The sequence below is a fragment of the Somniosus microcephalus genome, chromosome 23 (assembly GCF_052327205.1).
Source record: "Somniosus microcephalus isolate GS21.2 chromosome 23, FLI_Smic_1.0, whole genome shotgun sequence".
Lineage (NCBI taxonomy): Eukaryota > Metazoa > Chordata > Chondrichthyes > Squaliformes > Somniosidae > Somniosus > Somniosus microcephalus.
In genome coordinates, this window is record NC_141009.1 from 17,127,654 (window position 1) to 17,145,854 (window position 18,201).

Below are 18,201 nucleotides of genomic sequence, written 5' to 3' on the forward strand. Positions count from 1 at the left end.
CTCTTTCTAATTGTTTTTATCACTTTCCTATCTGTCCTTTGTCTGTGTAATTAGTGTATGTGTCTCATTATTGGCTACTCAAGAAAAATGATGGGTGAAAATGTAGTATACATTGCCACCAGAAATAAAGTTGAAACTGATATATATTTGGCAATGCACATTTTAAAAAACAATTAGAATCCTATAAGAATGAATTTCAGTACTGTATAAGTGCATTTACTTAGTTTGAATCATGAGAAAGGAAGAGTGTCTTTTGCTCCATATTAAAATATCTCCTATATCCAATTCTCTGGTACTAGTTACTACTGAATATTTTTGTTCTAAATATACAGAAGCAGACTAGAAATTTTGTAAAAGTATATAATGCTGCTTTGGCAGAAATTACAAGGGGGGGGGGTGTAACAAGCAGAGCTGAGTTTGTGACAGGCCAGCAGAAAATTGAGCCCAATGCTTATGCATCCTGACCCAAGTGACAACTAACAACAATGGCATCCAATGCTGGGGTTTTTTCAGGATACAACTCTGCACTTGTGTGAAATGAAGAGGCACCAGGTTCCCACTGAATTTGATTGTCTCTTTAATCTGCAGTCTGCTGCATGCACTGTAAACATGAATGTTAGCCTTTATTTTTTTTATTTTTTTTAAAGTTACACATTTGAAATGGTTGCAGGAACATGACATTTTATAATATACAAGTAATACTCAAGCGAAGATGAGGCCGGCATCGGCTGTGGCTCTGGGAGAATTTCTTCAAAAAGTTAGGGCATTTTGACAACTTCAAGCATCCAGGGTAAAAGCACTAATTTTATAAATTCTTTTGAGCAATTAGTACAACACAATGTGATTGAGTTTAGACCCATCTCCTCATCAATCAGACTTTCTCACTGATTACTTGTATTATTTGCATCATAACAGTTAACCAGTCCAGTCCAGTTTAATTTAACTAGGACCCACATCTAGAGTCATCAGTCTGTGGTCATTAATTAATGGTTTGGGAAATACCATTTACTTAATCCCCAAGTCTGCTGGTTGGTTATTATTAGATATATATTCATAATTATACACAATCTTTTAAGTGGAATTCTAACTGCAGAATGTTTAAAGTGACCTACTCCTTTGTCTCACCCTGTAGCTGGTGCAAGTTCCACACCACAAATCATAAAGTAAGGTGCTTTGGTAAGATCTATGTTTTAACAATTACAATGCAGCCCTGTGCTCACTTTTATTCAAAACTAAAAGAAAAAATAAATCAGAAGAAATGGTTCTTCAGGGGTTACTTTTTATATAAAATGTTGAAGTATATACAAAAGATGCTGTATTGATTGTGAAAAGATAATATTTAGCTAACAAAAAGAAAACTCTTATTCAAATTGGTTCAAATATGTAACAGAATAAAGTTAAGTGGACATGTTTCTAGGCTGTTGAGAATTCTAGTGAATCAGCACAAACTCAAATGGTTACAATTTCAGATTAAACATGCATTTTGCTTTTTAGTAGAACATTTTCCAAATTGAAAGCCCAACTTACTGTTGCATCCTATTTAAAAAGATGTATTCTACACACCCCTCATGCAGCCATACTTTCTTCAACAATTTGCATTCATTTTACTCTGTTCTCCCATTTTTTAAATCTCGCCAGGAGAACAATGCATAAAAATCACAATTGCCATCTCCAATGTTACTCCATAATTGGCCAATGAACACATAACTCAAGGGGAGCAAGATGGTCTACCTTAGTTTGCCTCTTCTCTAAAAGGCACTTCAGTTGTGAAATTTCAGCTTTAGACAGAAGTGATCAACAGATAACCACTAAGCCAAAACCCAGACACTTGAGAAGTCAAACAATCAACTGATTATGCTGATTTCTTAGACAATGTTTTAAAAACAATAGCTGTTTGAATTTTATAGTAACCATGATCAGTCTCAGCAAGCTCATTCCTATGAAGAACATGAGTCTGTCTGCCAAAAAGACATTCCATTCAACTGGAGTTTAAAAGACATAATTGCCTCTAAGCAAGTTAACACCATTCTGTGCTCAAAAATTCTTACAGCCCTTAACATTCAAGTAACTTGGCAATTTTTAACACTGGTAAAGTGTCTTACTTATTGTAAATTTCAGGCTATTGTTTAAGGGCTGATGGTCAGTTGAAATAGAATTGAGTTAGTTCCACACTGGGCCACTAGAATTAAATAAATAAATATCTGGTCATAAGCACAATTCACTCAAGATACAGAGCAATCTGGATCATGAACATTCTTGTTATTCAAGGTTGCTCAATGATGGAGGCCCAGTAAGGGTGAAAACAGAAATACTATACATTTTTAACCACTACTAATACTGAAAAAAAACTCCAAATGTTCATGCAACGTGACAGAACTCAAACAGTCAGATGTCTGCAGTTCCTTTAATTCAGGAAACTACAATACCATTTCTGGATACTTTTCCATAGGAAATACTTTTACGTGGCTGGACAGAAGAAAATTAAAAAGAAAGCAGATGGAGTTTGTTGCCTGGTTATTCAGAGTGGAGAAGCAGAATTGAAACCTCTATCTCAGCTATCATTTGAACTCTGCTCAACAGGACAGCTTCATTAGTTCCAAAGCTACAAAATGAAGCACTTTGTACACCATCTCATTGGAAAGGAGAAACTGGGAGGATTTGTCCCTCCAATGCTAATCTGCTATGATCAGAGTGCAACACTGACAACAGCCCTAAAACAATGGGTCCACGACAACCCTGCACTCGGCCTCAAATGGGTGGGGGTTTGGGAGAAAGAGTAGGAAAACGGGGCTCAACAAAAATCATGGATCTAAATTCAAGGATGTTCCTAACCAAGTCAGATCTGAGTTGATGCACCATTTTACAACTGAAACACACCAGGGCAGCAGAGTATCCAATGCAGGATATTAGACTGGAGATAGTGCATTTCCATTGGTCTTTTAACTTGAAAGATTTATCTTGTAAATCAAACACTAGAGGCACAATCATGCAACATCGCATTCGGTTTATTGTATGGGCACACAAGATTAAAATAATTTCATGATGTTACCAAGCAGTAAATACCATAAAGTGATTTACTGGTACGTGAAGTTTTCGCCAATGTGAATGCTCACTGTGGGACAGTCAAACATCAACAAGGGCCCTAGATTAAAACAGTGCATGTGTGCAGCTCCTGCAAAATCAAAACTGCCAATTTGAGGGTACAGCTGAGGGTCCCATAACTTGAGACACAGTATAAAGAGGTTATTGGTCTAGAGTCTTGCAGTTTTACAGCTGGTTCATCAGTGTTATTAACATGGAATATTGACAATACCATATGGGAAAGTACCTTGTTCTATACACTATTGTGCTGGGGATCCATGACTGAGGCTGGAGAATCTTTAGGGCAAAGGTTAAGGTCATTTCTGAGCAGATCACTAGATAAACAGATGTCTTGTCAGACAGTGGGAAAATCTGGTGGCTAAGAAACAAATGTCAATCTTAAAATGACCAAATTTCAATGGCAAGGGTGGCAAATCTAAGATATCCAACAACCAGTTTGTCAAATAGTGATTAGATCATCACACTGTTAAGAAAATCAGTTTTGATCTCGATTACACCAGGAGTGAAAGTTAGAGCTCAGCTAGTGAAAGTCATCAGACTTGCTGATGACAAAGTCTTGGTAGCAAGTAGTTGTTGGCATATAGCTTGAATGCTGCAGCACTGAATTATGAAATGTAAATCAATGTGGACAAGGCCAATGTTATGAAGGTTTCTAGGAATGCAGGTGAGCATTTTAATAAATGGGGAACAGTTGGATCAGGAGAGATCATTTAAATATCTGGGCAATATAATGAACGAAAGGTGGAGAGAGCTAGAATTACAATGGGAAAAGTTAGAATAGTTAATAGAAGGAAGAGGATATTGATCAGACAACTGAAAAAAAAAAATGAAAAGATGAGCGACAATGAAAGTAAAAAGACCAAGAGGGAGTAAATGAAGGATGGTTCTGAACCACCTGAAAAAATGGGAGATCGTGTGAAGAATTGATGAGAAGCAGCACAGGACAGATTGGTTTGGAGATGGGAGAATTGAGCCCGAACCTGCCGAGGTGATGGTTAAAAATATGGTACAAGACAGATTGACATTATCTGATGCAATGTTCTCTCATTCTAACTTCACACTGGCCTCCATAGTACAATTTCTGATAACCAAGTATTTGGGGATTCAGCACAGATCTGCTATTTGCTATAGCTGCTACTTCTCATGGTTGCAGATGACCATCTCAAAAGAACAACACAATCTGCTAACACATGATTTTCAATAGAAAGTCCAGTGAAACACTAAACTTCCAATTCCTGCTGGTCTAGGATCAGTACTTCTACAGAATTTATTTTAGGCTTAAGGATGCTCTGCGGACCTAGAAGCAAGTTCAATACCAGAAACCAATTCTCCATTTCATGCTATCAGTTTAACCTGCAGGCCAGGAAACACAAAGCCAATAAGCTATTTCACTGGATATTTCATAGATTAATTTAGCTAAATCAGCAAACCAAATCTGGTTTCTGGAAATCTTGCCAATTGTTTGAATTCAGACTTCAAATGTCCAGATATTAGTTTCAGCACAGATAGGTTATTGAGTCGAGTATAAAGAAACATGCAATCTAATTGAAACCTTACCCAAAATTTAATTCCGTGCCCATCTTATGTCAGTCACAATGTGTTTTTCTAAAGTTATGGGATACACACCATCAATAATCTGGCAATTGTGAAATGCTTTTCCTGGAAATAGAACTTTGTCCCATCTGTAATCCACTTCCAAGTATAAAACTGTCCAAATGTCTTATTTTGATAGCCTGAAACAAAACAACTTTAAAACAATATTAAGTTACCCCTGCTAGCTCAAATTAAAACTGTAACTGACCGAGGCCAAGATATAGCTACTTTGAACAACTTGGGGCATATTTTGCTCTGTTCACAAATGTTAAGAGTTAATTTGATTTACACTCATACCAACTGTTTCCACTAACACGAACAGAGGATAAAGCACCTCTTATTTGACAATCCGCTGTGGGAAAGCGTTAGCTTTTATCCAGGCACCAGTTATCGTAACCAACCTCTTTTTGATCCACAATTGGTTTTAAAAATGTCAGTCATAAACCAATTAGTTTGCCATCGTTTGGTAAAGAAACCAAGCCCTGAATTCAGAATTAATACAAATCGAGGTCAAACTTGCTTACTCTGTTTATTTTAGCCTGTTGCAGGTGAGCATGTAGAGTGGAAGAAAACCCTTTGGGTCAGCACTCAGAAGTAAAGCTCACATACAAGGTGATCTCCTTTTTCACTTAAAGCAAGAGAAAATAGTGATACGAGTTGTCATCACACCAATCTGGATGTGTTTCAATACCAAAAACGTTATTTCCTTCCACAACATGCTTTCCCAATTCTGAACAGGTTAGTGGGCACAATCTGCTGGCGCAACCAAACTGCTATTGCGTGTGTCATCCTCCTAGCAGTGAGGACAGGCCCTACGTGCGTCTAATGTTAATGCAGAGCAAACAGCAAATGTAGACCAAGATTTGAAGTATCTGAAGCTCTCAGACTGGATTTAACCCCTTCACCAGGTCAGTGTTTATAAAAAGAAAGTTCTTTCTGTACCAAATTCAGTATTTGTTTTTATAATTCATTATCTGACTTAAAATCTTATGAAATTAACTGCACTCACTATGCTAAATTTGAAATTTCTTAAACAAGTGAGACAATAGAGTGGTAATAATCAAAATAAATTTGGTGCCATTTAGGGACCAGATATTTTAAACGTGTTTGTGTGTTTATACAACACTCATTCATCAAATATACCCATGGCTTGCTCCATCTTGCAAACTAAACCATCTGCTAGAGAACAGGGACTGCAGTGAAAATGGTGCTGAATGATAGAGGCCCAGTTAAAACACCTCCCTCTAGGAAAACCAAGAATATTATGTTTGACAATATATTTCAGAACATCCACGTACATTTATCAACTATATTGTGTTTCAGCATTATTCCAAGTCTGTGCTGGTGAAAGGGTTAAAACTAATAATGCCGATTGCTTAAACCTATACAATAATTTAAGAGTCGGCATGGTGACATTGAAAAAAACCAACAAGGACTTCTGCATTTTGGGGTTTTATAATATGTGCACGTGTATGTATTTCCTTACCTGGACTCACATGTGCTGCATCATTATTGAGGGTTACTTTTTATTCCCCAAAATACAGGAAGGAAACATTTCTTTTCAGGTTCAACAAATGATTGTTGTCAACTAATCAAACATGGTGTCAGATTCCCTTTCTAGATGTGCAGACCTAGACAACATTAATAACCTGGATGTGTGCCTAACAACCTAAAGCAGCAAGGATAGCACTCTACCCAGCAGCATCTATTTTCCACGAGTTAATATGAAGACGACCTTGCAAATAGAGGTGAATTCACTGACTACTTGAACAGTCAAACACAGCAGACAACCCTACTGCTTTGAAGAGTTAATTTGTACAGAAACCTCCAGTCTCAACTACAGAACTTTCCCCCGTTATTGAAAATGTTCAACTGCAGCTCAACTCCCAACAGTAAACAAAAAAAGAGACAGTCCTTAAAAAACACTTTGCTTAACATTTTCAAACTCCATAATGCAGAGTCCATGCACAAAATGTACAAACGCATGTGTTGCGCCTTTTGTGAGTCTGCTAATTGAGGACATTGAACAATCGTTAGGAGCCATCCCAGCCCTTTCAGTACCAGCCTGGCTAAAACACTTCTCTCTGTCTCTTATGTACAATTAGTTTGTTTTTCATAACAAATCCTCAATTACTGGCATTCAGTCATACTCATGCAAAAAAAAAAATCCAGTACAGCACATCAAACTAGCAATCTAGTATTTACAATGAGCCAGTCTTTCTCCTACAGTACATAATTATATTTTAAGGTTTCCTGTGCAATTGCTAGTACCGCTATTTGTTATTCTATAAACAGAAGTCCACGATCAGTGAGTGAACTGTCGTACCTTTGTACCTAACAAGGTCAAAACAGTCTCCAAAGCAGAGTCTATGTGCAGACCATATCGGGTCTGCTAGTTAAAGTGAGCTGTATGAATGGGTCCAACAGAGGACACTTAAAACAGCTTGGCACGGATGGTAGGAAAGGAAATTGAATGCAGGCAATGGCATAAAACTTGGAACGTTTCCCTAGAGTGGTGCCACCTGTTCTGCGTCCTTGTTTAAAAACAAAGCTCCTAAGGTGAAGCACCTTGGCATGAACTGGCTTCTGCAGCTCAGTTAAGTAAAGGAAGTCACTTAATGGGGTTCATTAGCTGCCATCTACGGGTTAGCCTTCACGGTTGAATCCTAGGTTTTCTCATCGCGCTCTGTTTTCCGTCGCTGAATGTTGCGTGGTTTGATTTTTAATGACAGTTCCCACAGCGCTTCCTCTGCAAGGTGGTCGCCGAAATCATTGAAGAACGTAACAATGTCGTCGATGCGCTTTAGTTCATAATGACTGAAAAGAGAAGAAAAGAAAGCTATTTTCACTGTCAAAATCTTAATTGTGTTACGCATGGGGGGGGGGGGGGGGGCAGAGAGAGGGAAAGGAAAGACTGACGTAAAGACTGAAGGCACCCTACAAAGAGAAGTCACACACGCAATGCTACACATGTCGAGATCTTTATCTTAGCTATGCGGTCAGGGAGATTATGGAATGCAAATAAACCATCTTTCCCTTAGGAAGGGAAGGAAAGTCACTCCAGCCTGCTATGCACCTCCCAGCAACCAGTTAAAAGTTCAGCTTGATGAAGCACTTGGAGAAAGCAGTTTTCTTGGCCTCTTGGGAATCCCAGTACTTAAAAAGTCAAATTCTAAAAATTGCATTATGCTACCTTGGCAACAGTGGATCTAAACTAGCAATGATTATGCAGCTTAGCGTGGATCCATGATCACCAGTTTGCTTCATACCCATCTATCTCTTCAGAGTGAAGTATGTTTTTGTGGAAATTCAGTAGTCTTCGGGCTCATGAATACTTACATTTGCTGGAAGCGTCGCATACTGTCCAAGATATTAAACTGCTGCCATCGTTTAGAAAAGTTGATTTTTCCATCAATTAGATCTGGGTTGCCAAGGTGCACAAAGGTCAAGTCCTGTAGAATGAGGCCCCTAGAGAAATAAGAGGGGTAAAGATCAAAATGTTTTCTGCAAGCTATCTGCACATGGAGTGTGACTTCAGGCTAAGAAACAGAACATGAAATAAATTCTTAGTACAGTTTACAATATGCTTGCAGATGACATTGGTGCCATTCCATGTTTTGCCACGTCTGCAGCGCATAACAAACTTGGATAATACATTTTTTGATCACGTTAACCAACCCCAAGTTAGATGGGGTTACTACTTTCTATTCTCACTAACAAGAGTTACCTTGAGGCAAGATGCAATTTTAATCCCCTCTTGGTGGTCACTGGGATAAAAAGGTTGCTGCCAAGCACATGACCAATAGTTAGCACTGACCCAATCAGAAAGCTAACAGAAACCCAGTGAGTTAGTCATTCTTGGATGCATATTTATAGATACACACAAACAAAAACAAGGGCATGTTGATCTCCAGTGACGGTGCACACAGGGAGTCGAGGTCAAGTACAGTCTTCAGGTGAAGCGGGGTTAGCGGTCAGAGGATAACTGTTTGACGAGAACATGCAGACTTAATTCAGTCCCCATTTCGGTCATACATTTTCACCTCATTTATATATTTTCAATATAAATTCCTATGTCCATATTTATAACAAAAACTGTCTATGTAATCTTAAAACACTAATTATACTCTCTTGCTAGCAGTAGTGTAGTTTCCATTATAAATGTGGACATAGAAATGTATAATGAAAAAAGTTGACAGTGCAAAATAAAGGAATTTTAATATGGATATCCCTTGATGTTGCTTATATGTCAGATGATATGCTGTTCTACAATGACAGGTGTGTTGTATCATTTAATGCACAATGTATTATTTTACAAGGTGATAGCCTTGGCTCAGTGGTTGCATTCTCACCCGAGTCGGAAGGTCGGGGGTTCAAGTCCCACTCCAGAGACTTGAGCACATAACCTAAGTTGTCACTTCTTCAGTGCAGCACTGAGGGAGTGCAGCATTGTTGGCGGTACCATCTTTCGGATGAGAGGTTAAACCGAGGCCCCATCTGCCCGCTCAGGTAGACACAGAAGATCCCATGACATTATTCAAAGAGGAGCCAGGTGGAGGGAGCAGGAAAAGGCCACTTTGGAGGTTTGTGGTGAGGTCAGGGCAGCACGAGATATGAGCAGACAGTAGGAAACATCGAGCAATGGCTGTTGTTAGTAGCTCTCGGGCGAGTGCCGCTGTGGAGACATCCACTCCCTGCCTTGGATACGTAATTAGGAAGACTGAGTTAAGTATAAGTATGTTTAAAGGATGGCAATTAGTGTGAGAAAGAGAAGTAAGCGGGACTTCCTCCAGGTACAGGAAGTGCGCGCTATATGCAAGATTAGATAGAAATGTGTCCAAGATCGATTGAATCAATGGGGCTTCTGATTGGCCAGTGCTAACCATGTTGCATTATCGGTCACATGCCCAGCAGTAACCAGATTACAGAATCAAAAAAGGAATCATAACAGCACCAGCTGCCTGATTGAAGTACTATTTTGGCCAGTGCTCCCTGTCTCTAATTATATTGTTCCTAAATGGCAGATCAGCTGTTTCTGTTGGCAGGTTTTCCAGAGATGAGCAGCGAGTGTGCCCAAGACTTTCAATTGCTATATGTTACGGTCAACTATTGAACCAGCAAATCTCAACTCACCGTGAGCATCATCGTATTAGTTTTTATTTTAAGACTGCATTTCTCCTTCAGAACACACGCCATTCTAATACTCACAGATAAGGTATACAGGGTGGTTCCACCTCTGCCAAAGCTGCTCGATATGCTCTAAACGAAGAGGAGCTATCAATGAGAGTACAGTACTCAGCCAGACCCTGAAAATAAATAGTGAAAGTTAGTTTGTCAAACAATGCCACAGTCACATACCTGCAGCAACCAGTTGCCAAGTGCTGAAGGTTTTCATACCCCTAAGCTATCCTCTAATTTATGGCACTTTGGATAGGGGGACGGGACTTATTTCATTGTAGGGTAGACTTAATTTTGAAAGGAATATCGATTATGTCGTAGAAAATAGAATAATGTTGCAATAATCAGCACATTACTAAAAATGTTCAACATTGTAAGTGCACTAGCACTTCTTCTGATATGAAGATAATGCAGTCTAAAGTTTACATGGGAGTTTAAAAAGTTAGGAGTAGCATTGTCTATTTTGTCTCCCTGCAGAAACTCATTCTTTATGAAGGATTCAGGGCTTCATGCTTTTATTAAAAGGGGAAAAGGTGTGCAAAGTAGCGGATAACATTTTTCAGTGTTACAATTAAAATCCAAATAACTAAGTATTGGTTACAAAAAAAGGATATTGCAGCTAGTGAAAGGATACAGAAGAGAGCAACCAGAATGACTGAAAGGATGGAGGGATTGGATTGTGAAGAGCAATTATGTAAATTGTATATGTTCTCACTGGAAAAAAGGTCGAGAAGTGTATGATTGCTGCTCTTGGGATTCTATGGGGACTAGATAATGTCGACCATAACAAGCTGTTTCACCTTCTCCAGAACAGTAGAACCAGAGGACATGGCCTGCGCTTGAAGGGGGGTAAATTCAAAACTAATCTGCAGAAACATTATTTCAGCGAGCGAACAGGAATAGGCTCACTAGGGAGGTGGTGGAAGCAGATAGTAATGATTCATTCAATGTAAATTGGATAGATTTCCTTTAGAAAATAATATTTTGGGATACCGTAGATGAGTAATTTGAGACATGACCAATGTAAGTGTAGATGCTCGGCAGCAACAGTTGACTGGACCTGTGGTTCCCAAAGCTCTCCACCACTGGGGTTTTCCTCACCTCATGTCTGGGTCTATTGTAGGCTAATTGATGGAGACTGATTGCTATGATTAGGATGGTAGAAGGCGAACTGGATGGGCCGTTGTTTTTTTTGTCTAGCAATTCCTATGTATTCTTCAAATCACCAAATCACCACAGCAACTAGCAACAGGTCACCTGTTCTCTACCTCAGGGCATGTGTGGTCTGAGAAGACCAAAAGATTGTAACACACACACAAGTGAATCCCAAATTAAAGGGTTATACTGATGGAATACTCTCCACTTGCCTGGATGAGTGCAGCTCCAACAACACTCAAGAAGCTCGACACCATTCAGGACAAAGCAGCCCACTTGATCGCCACCACATCCACCACGTTAAACATTCACTCCCCCCACCATCAGCACACTGTGGCTGCAATATGTACCATCTACAAGATGCACTGTGTACCATCTACAAGATGCACTGCAGCAACTCGCCAAGGCTTCTTCGACAGCACTTCCCAAACCTGCAACCTCTACCTGACGAGGGCAGTAGGCGCATGGAAACACCATCACTTCCAAGTTCTTCTCCAAGTTACACACCATCCTGATTTGGAAATAGATCGCCATTACTTCATCGTCGTTGGGTCAAAATCTGTAACAGCGCTGTGGGAGCACCTTTACCACACGGACTGCAGCAGTTCAAGGCGGCAGCTCACCACCACCGTCTCAAGGGCAATTAGGCATGGGCAAAAAATGCTGGCCTTGCCAGCGATGCCCACATCCCATGAATGAATAAAAAAAATGTTCAGTCTTGTGAAGTTGGCAATGCCTACTTGTGCATTCATTCTATTTAAATCCTGTATAATGCATTATTAATTGTGTGTGTTTTTCTATATCAACCTTTCTCTTTCATTTTGTATATTTACTTTCTTGTACTTCCTATTTTTAATCTATCTGGATGTTGTTTCTTGTGTGCTCATTATAAATTGTCTTTGTTGCATTTCTAAGGGTACTTACACTTTGACTATTTTTAAACCTTTTCCAGTGCTGTCTTTCTGGTACATTTTTCTATTAATCCAGTTTCCATTTGTTTTGGTCAGGTGGGTGTCTGACAGGTGCAAAAACGTGCTCAAGAGTCTTGAAGCCAAGCGACTGAGAAATCCACACAGTTCAAAGTTCTGTTTGTCTGATTATGGAGTGAGTGCACACTCCCTGTGGGGATCCATCACACTTACTTAGGCCCAAAGAGCTACGGCTGGCAAAAGCCAAGGCTCAGGGCCTCCATTTGCCCCCCTCACCTCATCAAGTTTGTAGTGGTGCTAAGGTTAACCAGCTAAGGCCACACATCTTATCAGCACAGAATACTGGTAAATTTGTCCAGTTAGAGCCACCCTACATGTTAGAGCTCTGGTTTGTGGGAGTGGGCAGAATTCCAGCCCCTCAGTTACAGGTCTATCTGCCAGGCCCCATTAATTAGCAGGCTGATTGGATTCAGCAGTGGCTTGGAGTAAGAGACACAAATTGAGGCCGTTTTCTTTAGAACAGAGATTACGGGGTGATTGGTGTTTAAAATTATGAAGGGATGGGACGTAGAAGATAGAAAAAAAACATATCCAGTGGTTGAGAGGCCCGGAACAAGGGATCACAGATTATAAGATTAAATGCAAGCGATTCAGGACATAGCACGGGAGAAACTTTTTGTTTTTACACGGAGGGTTGCGAGGCTGTGGATTGCAGTAGCAGAGCTAGTGATTGAAGCAGAGACCATGTCAACAATTAAGAATAAATTAGATAGGTGGTTGAAGGAAAGGAGAATAAAGTTAAGGCACATGGGATCGGGGGCAAGGTGCTGACTTGGATAGAGAACTGGTTGGCAGACAGGAAGCAAAGAGTTGGAATAAACGGGTCTTTTTCCGAGTGGCAGGCAGTGACTAGTGGGGTACCGCAGGGATCGGTCCTAGGACCCCAGCTATTCACAATATATATTAATGATCTAGACGACAGAAATAGATGTAATATCTCCAAGTTTGCAGACAACACAAAGCTGGGTGGGCGTGTGTGCTGTGAGGAGGATGCCGAGAAACCCCAGTATGGTTTGGACAGTTTGGATGATTGGGCAGATGCATGGCAGATGCAGTATAATGTGGATAAATGCGAGGTTATCCACTTTGGTGGCAAAAACAGGAAGGCAGATTATCTGAACGGCAATAGATTGGGAGAAGGGGAAGTGCAACGAGACCTGGGTGTCCTTGTGCACCAATCGCTGAAGGTAAGCATGCAGGTGCAGCAGGCGGTTAAGGCGGCAAATGGTATGTTGGCCTTCGTAGCCAGAGGGTTCGAGTACAGGAACAAGGATGTCTTGCTGCAGTTGTACAGGGCCTTGGTGAGACCACACATTGAGTATTGTGCACAGTTCTGGTCGCCTTATCTGAGGAAGGATGTTCTTGCCATGGAGGGAGTGCAGCGAAGATTCACCAGACTGATACCTGGGATGGCAGGAATGATGTATGAGGAGAGATTGGGCTTATACTCGCTGGAGTTTAGAAGAATGAGAGGGGATCTCATTGAAACTTATAAAATACTAACAGGACTAGACAGACTAGATGCAGGAAGGCTGTTCCCGATGGTCGGGGAGTCCAGAACCAGGGGTCACAGTCTAAGGATAAGGGGTAAGCCATTTAGGACAGAGATGAGGAGGAATTTCTTCACCCAGAGAGTGGTGAACCTGTGGAATTCTCTACGACAGAAGGCAGTTGAGGCCAATTCATTAAATATATTCAAGAAGGAGTTAGATATATTTCTTGAGGCTAAAGGGATATGGGGATAAAGCAGGGACAGGGTACTGAATTTGGATGATCAGCCATGATCTCATTGAATGGCGGAGCAGGCTCGAGGGGCCGAATGGCCTACTCCTGCTCCTATCTTCTATGTTTCTATGTAAAGAGATACGAGAACAGAGTGGGCACATGGGATTAGGACTACACTTTATGTGGAGGGTAAACACCAACACAAGATAAACACAGGCTGAACAGCCTGTTTCCGTGTTGTAATTTCTATGCAGTTCTACATCTGCCTGGCTCAGGTATCAGATTACTGAGTCCACTATGGGGAGTTGATTCAATCCTAATCTTCCTTTAGCAGGTGTGTTATCCTGGAGCCAATTTGACAAAAGAGGCCCCATTTACCTTTGCCCCCCCAGGAGAATCGTTAGTTGCTTATTAGACAAACTGACAAAGGGTTGGCATGGTAGCTGCCAGACAGTGTTGCTAGCTTCTTGCAAGGCAAACAGCAGAAACAAGGAACGGTCACAGTTGGCTTAATGAGCAGTTCAGCTCACCTTAGAATGAGTGTTGTCACTATCCTCCTGAGCATAGTTTGCCCATACCTCACTAAATTGTGCTTTCATCAATTGTTGGTGAAAAGGTTTAGCAACAACTGCCTTGCATCTCTGCAATACAATCGTGGTTGGCACAGACCCTCTGACACATCAGCATATGGTGGTCTAAACAGCATTCAGGCAACTCTTGTCTAGCAGCTGCTGTGCCAAGCCTCAGTTTTGTCAGCTACGTGGCAGGCATCTGCTTTCAGCAAGGTGGAAGGATCCATGCTGGACAGCTTGCTTTGTACCAAGCACCTTGATGTTCCAGATTCCAAGTCCATGCTGTGTCCCAGACTTGCTGGTCACCGGGTTGCTTAATAAAAGGTCTTCATGCAAGGCACTTTGTAAAGAGATGTGCTTGTTGCGAGACTGCCTCCCCTCCACGGTACCAAGTCACGGGTCAATGTCTTTCTTGAAACTTACCTCGTTGCCTTTATCTATTCTGCTATAAATATCTTCAGTCCTTTTCCTTAGTCTTCAATGTGCTACCAATCTTTCAAAGTTTATTCTTTCCTGACACACTTTCATTGTCTTTTTCATTTACCTTCTCATTTGCCTCCTCCTCTCTCTCTCCAAGTTCAATGTAATTCAGTCTCAAAGTTAGTTGACTGAGCTGACTGGAGTGGGCAGTTCTGATCCAAGTGGAAGTGGTTTTAATGCGACTTTGAACCCACATAAAAGTATAATTAAAAACCAAACAAGCAAGTCTTATTAAGAAAGAGGATTTAGAAGTTGGTGGAGGTTTGTGAATTCTAAGGATAACCCATGGCTGCCGACTTCTCTTCTCACATCTCAAGGATCACATTTTCACACCTGGCAATAGCCCAGAAAACAACTATTTAATGTATTTATATATTTTTTTAAAATGTAAACCATGTTGCCTGTTGCAAGACAGGAAATTGGAAAATGAATTCTGTGAGCATGAATTTTCGGAGGAACTTTTACAATTTTCCAGTCACACTTTAAAAAAAAAAATCAAGAAATATCTCAGAAATTGCCACCAGAATTGCTAACTTTTCTTTCAGATTCAGAATTACCTGTAGTGCATGTCCTACACTTTATTTTTATTCCCGATTTCCAGAATTCATGGCTTCTTCCCAACTTCAAAAGGGCCGTTTATGTTGGTGGTGAAAAGCAGCACGTGATCGAGACTGAGGCAGGGTGTTAGGCACAGTTCAGTAAAGACAACTAAACGCAGAGCTGAAAAACGTTACTGTGTAATTTGCATGTATTTTAAGCTGCATACAACTGTGACAACTGAAGCAGATGTAACCCTGCAGTTATATTTGTGGCAAACTAAGTTGGTGTTTAGGAGTAACCCTTTTAATCAGCACACTGCATTTACTGAAAATGCTCTTGCTATTCCAGAGCTCTGGCTGCTCCAAGGGTAGGTTTAATTCTTGCTGTTGTATAATCTGTTAACGGTTCAATTGATCTTCCAGGGAATTCTGTGTTCCTCAAGTTGAAGGACGACAGTGCTGAACAGCAGGACATTTTTTCCCCTCTTTGCAATCAGTGACAATATCAACCACTCTCAGCTGATATGTATTATGGGATGGACATCAGTCAAGTGCCTTTACCATACCCTGATCATGTGCATCAACCTCAACTCTGGGGTAAAAAGCATAAAGCATCCCTCATTTCATCAATCTAACACTTCCATTATCAGCTATCCAGTGGGACTCTGCAATCGGTAAATTATTGAATCAATTAATTTCCAAAGCGTTCCTTTTTAAAAAAAAAAATCCAGTTTCTTGATTTAAATATACATGAAAGTATGCATCCATGAAATGCCATACAGACATTCTGCTGTAGCAGCCGCATAAAACGGAGATGACAGCATAAACCTAAATATAGCCAACTGCTGCCCTGAAGGCATGTTGCTGAAATTTATGGATAAGCTTCTGTCATTGCATGGATTGAAGGCCTGGACATTTTGTCACATACTCATTTGCTAAATTGAATCAAGCACCAAAAAGCCTGAAGGGACAGGAAGGGCCTTACCTCTGAAGTCTGCTTCTGCCATTCCAACCTACGGATGGGTGCTGAGTCTAATGCAGACAATATAGCCAGGTATGAATTAAAATTATTCAGTTTGCGCAAGTGCTTAAAAAAAGGGAAAAAAAAGTTTTAATTTCAGCACATGTTGCGAGGATTTCAAAGTTACACAGCTAAATGGATATTTCTGTAAAGGATAGATTTTTCTTTCCCCCCCACTCGAGAATATTTTCCTCCCTCTCAATGCCAGAGATGTCCAGCCCGATTTGTACCATGCTCTCCATCCATCTGGAAGCTTGTATCAACATGCATATAAAATACACAGTCCCTCCTACAAACACACATTTCACAGGCATAAAACTGCACTAGGTTTTAAATTAGTTCTTGAACAGCTACATATCATCACCCAAGTTGCACGATATTCTAACGCATGCACATTAAGTCGTATTTGTTTATAAAAAGTCCTGCAACTCTGTGTTAATGATCTTGGCAACAGTGGGATGTTAGCATGAATGTAGCTTAAACCCTGTACCAGTTTACAAACCTTCATAATTTTGATAAACTTTAGGAGCAGCCGTTCGCGATCTTGTGCTTTTTCCTGTTGAATAATTATTGACCGCACCCTGAAAGAGACCAACAGGAGTTAACAGATGAAAATACTTTGGCCTGTAATTTGCGGTCAGCGGCAAAGCAAAGGTGCTGAAGAGAGCTGCCCAGAGATCTCGCGATCTGGGACAAGAAGTTTATCTTTTTCAACCTTCATTTGATTGTCACTCTGTCATGGGGATTCTCAGCGAAGAGCTGCAGCGACGTCAACAAGCTGTCTAAGCAGCCAATCACATTGAAGAATTCTCAGACAGGAAACATAAGAACATAAGAAATAGGAGCAGGAGTAGGCCATTCGGCCCTTCGAACCTGCTCCGCCATTCAATGAGATCATGGCTGATCTTCTGCCTCAACTCCATTCACCGGCCCTATCGCCATATCCCTTGATGCCTGTACTAGTCTGAAATCTATCAACTTCTGTTTTGAATATACCCAATGACTGAGCCTCCACAGCCCTCTGGGGTAGAGAATTCCAAAGATTCACCACCCTCTGTATGAAGAAATTTCTTCTCATCTCGGTCCTGAATGGCCTACCCTTTATCCTGAGGCTGTGGTCCCTGGTTCTAGACTCCCCAGCCAAGGGAAACATTCTCCCAGCATCCACCCTATCAAGCCCTGTAATGCTTCAATGAGACCCCCTCTCATTCTTCTGAATTCAAGAGAATACAGGCCTCGTTTACTCAATCTCTTCTCATAAGACAGTCCCGCCATCCCAGGAATCAATCTCGTGAACCTTCGTTGCACTCCCTCTATGGCAAGTATATCCTTCCTTAGGTAAGGAGGCCAAAATTGTACACAGTACTCCAGGTGTGGTCTCACCAAGGCCTTATATAATTGGAGTAAGACTTCTTACTCAAATCCTCTTGTAATGAAGGCCAGCATGCCATTTGTCTTCCTAATGGCTTGCTGCACCTGCACATTCACTTTCAGTGACTCATGTACAAAGACACCCAGGTCCCTTTGAGCATCTGCATTCCCCAATCTTTCACCATTTAGGAAATACTCTGCCTTTCTGTTTTTTCTACCAAAGTGGATAACTTCACATTTATCCACATTATATTCCATCTGCCATGTTCTTGTCCACTCACTGAGCCTGTCGAGATCCCCTTGAAGCCTCTTGACAACTGACACTGCCACCTAGCTTTGTATCATCAGCAAATTTGGAAATGTTACATTTAGTCCAATCATTGATATAGATTGTGAATAGCTGGGGCCCAAGCACCGATCCTTGCGGTACCCCACTGGTCACAGCCTGCCATCCTGAAAAAGACCCGTTTATCCCT

At 40.8% G+C, this 18,201-nt stretch overlaps 1 protein-coding gene across 7 annotated transcripts in view; it reads right to left on the minus strand.

The window, feature by feature from the left end:
- Positions 1-560: 560 nt before the first annotated feature.
- Positions 561-18,201, minus strand: part of LOC147101694 (rap guanine nucleotide exchange factor 1-like) — a 196,453-nt gene continuing 178,812 nt past the window's right edge. For all 7 annotated transcript variants that reach the window (XM_085965506.1, XM_085965507.1, XM_085965505.1 and 4 more), the window contains 5 exons: positions 16,857-16,935; positions 16,319-16,420; positions 9,904-10,001; positions 8,035-8,163; positions 561-7,512 (listed from right to left, as the gene is read on the minus strand). In XM_085965506.1, the coding sequence (XP_085821632.1) occupies positions 7,362-7,512; positions 8,035-8,163; positions 9,904-10,001; positions 16,319-16,420; positions 16,857-16,935 (559 nt within the window). In that variant the 3' untranslated portion in view covers positions 561-7,361. The remainder of the gene's footprint in view (positions 7,513-8,034; positions 8,164-9,903; positions 10,002-16,318; positions 16,421-16,856; positions 16,936-18,201) is intronic.